Source organism: Manis pentadactyla, chromosome 14, assembly GCF_030020395.1.
Source record: "Manis pentadactyla isolate mManPen7 chromosome 14, mManPen7.hap1, whole genome shotgun sequence".
Taxonomy (NCBI): Eukaryota; Metazoa; Chordata; class Mammalia; order Pholidota; family Manidae; genus Manis; species Manis pentadactyla.
Window position 1 is genome coordinate 8,171,224 of NC_080032.1, and position 3,844 is coordinate 8,175,067.

A 3,844-nucleotide genomic window follows, 5' to 3' on the forward strand; every position below is an offset into this window, starting at 1 on the left:
CAATCAGTTTTCAAGTGTGCTAATTCTTTTTTTTTTGCCAGTTTGAATCTACTTTGAGCACCTCTAGTGAATTTTTTACTTCAGTTATTATGCTTTCCAACTCCAGAATTTTCTGTTGGTTTTTATAATTTCTATCTCTTTATTACTATTTTTCTATTTGTTGTAAAAATGTCACCATACCTTCCTTTACTTTACTTCTTTAATTATCTTTTCCTTTAGTTCTGTGAACATATTTATAATAGCTATTTTTAAACTTTTCTGTTAAATTTGACATCTGGTCACTGTCACAGGCAATTTGTTGCTAGCTTTTTTCCATTGTATGGGTCACATGTCCCTGTTTCTTTGCATGCCTTGTAATTTTTTGTTGGAAACGGGATATTTTAGATAATAATTGACCCTTGAACAAGGTGGGGGTTAGGGGTGCTAATCCCCCTGCACAGTTTAAAATCCACATCTAATTTTTTAGTCCCCCAAAACTTAACTAATACCCTGCTGTTGACTAGAAGCCTTACGAATAACATAAACAATCAATTAACACATATGTATATGTTACATGTTATAAACTGGATTCTTAAAATAAAGCAAGCTAGAGACAATGTTTTTTCAAATTGTCACAAATCTCCAAAACAATTTCCAATGTACCTACTGAAAAAAATCTGCATAGAAATGAACCCGTGCAGTTGAAACACAGTTATTCAAGCGTCAACTGTATGTTGTACCAACTCTGGAGACTGTTACTGTTATAATCACAACTCAAGGGCTTGTTATTGTTATTTGCTTGTTCATTTGTTCAGTGACTGGCTGAATTTTTTTAGTGAAATCTATTTCCCTCGTACAGTGTTAAGGTCTATGATGTTGTTCCTCAGAGAGGCACAGCTTTGGGTATGGCCAGTCACCCTGAGATGACAGCAGTTTTAGTAGGGCTCTCTTCCTCTCCCTAATCACACCCAGCTGTTAAACCCCACTAATTGTGTTTTGTTGCTCTATTATTTTCAACCATGCCTGAGGTATAACATGCTCTACAAAGTAATCCAATCAAAAGGTGGCTTTTTGAGGGAACAGTTTCTAAAGTCAGTGTTCAATGACCCCAAAAGGGTTCTCATCTGTCTTATTCCATGATTCTCTTCTGCAAACTGGCCTACAGTCTAGGTTGTATCACCAGTAAATCAACAAATCTCCTTAACTGTCCTTCATCAAAAGTTCTTAAGAGTACTCCTAGGCATACATTTCTCCACGTCTTAGCGCAAAATGAAGTCACTTCCTTTGGGAAGAGCTTGAAGAGCTAAGGGTTTTATAGCCTGCTTCTCCCTCCAGGCAAAATCTCTGAGCCCATGATGGAAGGGGAAGGGAGGGACACACCAGCCTGAGATCCTCTCAGTTCGTCTTTCCTGACATGGAACCACAACTCACAAGCTGCGGCTGGGACAAGAGCAATTGGCATCCCAGTATTCTCAGTGTGCCATACCCAAGACAGCCCCCATTCTCTAAATAGGAGCTGGGGGGAAGAAGGAGACCCCATCTTTCAACTGCACACACCCAGGATTTAACCTCAGCAACAAGTAGCCTTGGGCAGGATAAAAAGCACTGAAGTCCTGCTCCCCAGGGAAGAAAGTGGTCTCACAGGGAGCTAGGGGAAAGGGAGCCCTGTGTTCTAGATTGCATCAGTCTCCACCTTGCTGAGCTGGAAGCAAGAAGGGAGGGAGTGGTCTTGGTTCAAATACCAGACTCTTGCCTTTCTTACTGAATTTTCATAAATTTTATTGAATAAATATGTATTCACTTGACGTTTGCCCTTGGGACCATTTCCAGAGGGCTTCAACAGTTGTTGAGGTTTATTATTATCATTATTATTAATATATCATTAGGCTACACATAAAGGTTTCACATGAAAAACAATGTGGTTATTACATTTACCCATATTACCAAGTCCCCCCATCCCCCAATGCAGTCACTGTCTATCAGTGTAGTAAGGTCCACAGTCACTACTTGTCTTCTCTGTGCTACACTGTCTTCCCCATGACCCTACCACCACCACACACACCATGTGTACTAATCATAATACCTGAGGGTTTTCTTTCTAAGGTAATTTTCACTACTCATAACAGGAGAGCAGGTCAATGGAGCTCCTCATGATGTCATGCTGTAAATCAATCTTAAGGCTGCTCTTGCACTACAGTGGTAGAGCTAAAGACTGACTAGTTCCAGCAGAGACCCTAGAGCACGCAAAGCTGAAAGTATTTACTATGCAGCCCTTCACAGAAGTTTACCAACCCCTGACTTAGGTCACTGCTGGTCCACAGACCCACCTTAAGTAGCAAGGACTTAAATTACTTGAGAGGCAGTACTATACTGGTTAAGAGCTTGATTTAAAATCCCACTCTGCCATTTACTAGATATATGATTTGGGGTACCCACCTCAGTGGGTTGCGGTGAGAATTAAATGTATGAATGGCACTGAGAAAGTATTCAACAAATGATAACTTATTATCACGATGGAATACATATATTCCATCACATATGAAAAGTTAAGTATAAGACTCAGAGTTTTTCCAGAAAAATGTAAGCTTTGGAAAACGAAAAGAAGTACAGAGTTTCCAACAAACAAGATGCAACTTTGACTACCTGGGGTACATTAATATTACCCAATGAAGTAAAAAACCCCAGAGAGCTGGAACTTAAGCCTTAGATTGAAAACCAGAAATCACTGATGCTTCCAGCCTCGTGTAGTAACAATGAATGAAAACCTTCAGGAAATGCTTCCAAACTCAACAGCTCTATGAAAAAAAAAGCAGTCATTATCTGCAACAGGAGGATTTGGGCCTAGACGGCTCCTTCCGGTTCTTGAGGTCTCTATCTGTGCCCAGAGGTGATTATAAGCAGAATCCTTCAAGCCTCTAACTCAACTGTCACCATGCAGTGGAGCCCAGATCTGTGTCCAGGGCCGGGGGAACGGGGATTCCGCCGGATTCCGCGGGACTCCCCCTCGCCGCAGCCCGTCGGGGCTGCTGCTGGCTGGTTACCTCGCAATTGAACTCCATCTCGGCGTCCATGGTGACGATCCGTACGGTGAACGTCTTGGGCTGCTTCCGCTTGAGCGAGCTGAAGCTCATACGGGAAGCGATGGCTCCGGCCATGGCGCGAGGCTCAGGCCCGGGACCCTCGCGCCCCGAAGCCTGCGCTCTGGGCCTCTTACCCTCCCTGGAGGAGCCGCACAGGCCTCAGGGCCACCATGGTGGCCGGCCGGCCGGCCCGGGAGCTGAGTGGCGCGGGCCCCCAGCGGCCAGCATGGGCCGTGAGGACCCTACCCCAGGAACGGAAAGGGGAATTGGGGAGCAGGCTCTGACGGCCGCGCGGGGGAGAAACCCGAGCCGGGACAGACGGGGCAGGCACGGAACGGCGCTCCGGGACTTGAGCCGGGGACGCTGGGGACGCCCGGGACGGAGCCCCTAGACGGCTGCGGCTCAGACCCTGCGCGCCTCTCAGCGGCGAACAGAGGAATTGGGGCGGCGCTGCAGCCGGACGCGCACGTGCGCGCGTGGCTGTCACCGTCCTCGCTCCGCGCGCCCGCGGGAAGCGTCCCCTCCCCGCAGCCCCTGGCCTGCTCGCAGCCCCGCCCTCAGGCCCCTCGAATCCTTACACACAGCTCAACCTAACCCGGCGGCTTTCGTCCAGACGCCACGGTTGGCTGAGCACACCAAGGAAGGAGGGGTTCCCACGCTCCGTAGGACCCGCTCACAAGGACTCCACCAATTGGAAGTTCGGCTCCAACTGGGGGCGCGCCAGAGCTGGGTGTTGAGTGGCTAGCGCTGCCGTCACTCCGAATACTTTTGTTCCTAATGGGGTA

The 3,844-nt window shown here is 47.2% G+C and overlaps 1 protein-coding gene across 3 annotated transcripts in view; it reads right to left on the reverse strand.

Annotated features, from left to right (window-relative positions):
- The window catches only part of NF2 (NF2, moesin-ezrin-radixin like (MERLIN) tumor suppressor), a 73,074-nt gene extending 69,451 nt beyond the window's left edge, over nt 1-3,623 (reverse strand). For 2 of the 3 annotated variants that reach the window (XM_036908838.2, XM_036908839.2), the window contains exon 1: nt 3,021-3,615. In XM_036908838.2, the coding sequence (XP_036764733.2) occupies nt 3,021-3,134 (114 nt within the window). In that variant the 5' untranslated portion in view covers nt 3,135-3,615. Of the gene's footprint in view, nt 1-3,020 lie in introns of all 3 variants that reach the window. The other variant, XR_008993859.1, reaches the window with a different exon arrangement.
- Between the last annotated feature and the right edge of the window lie 221 nt (nt 3,624-3,844).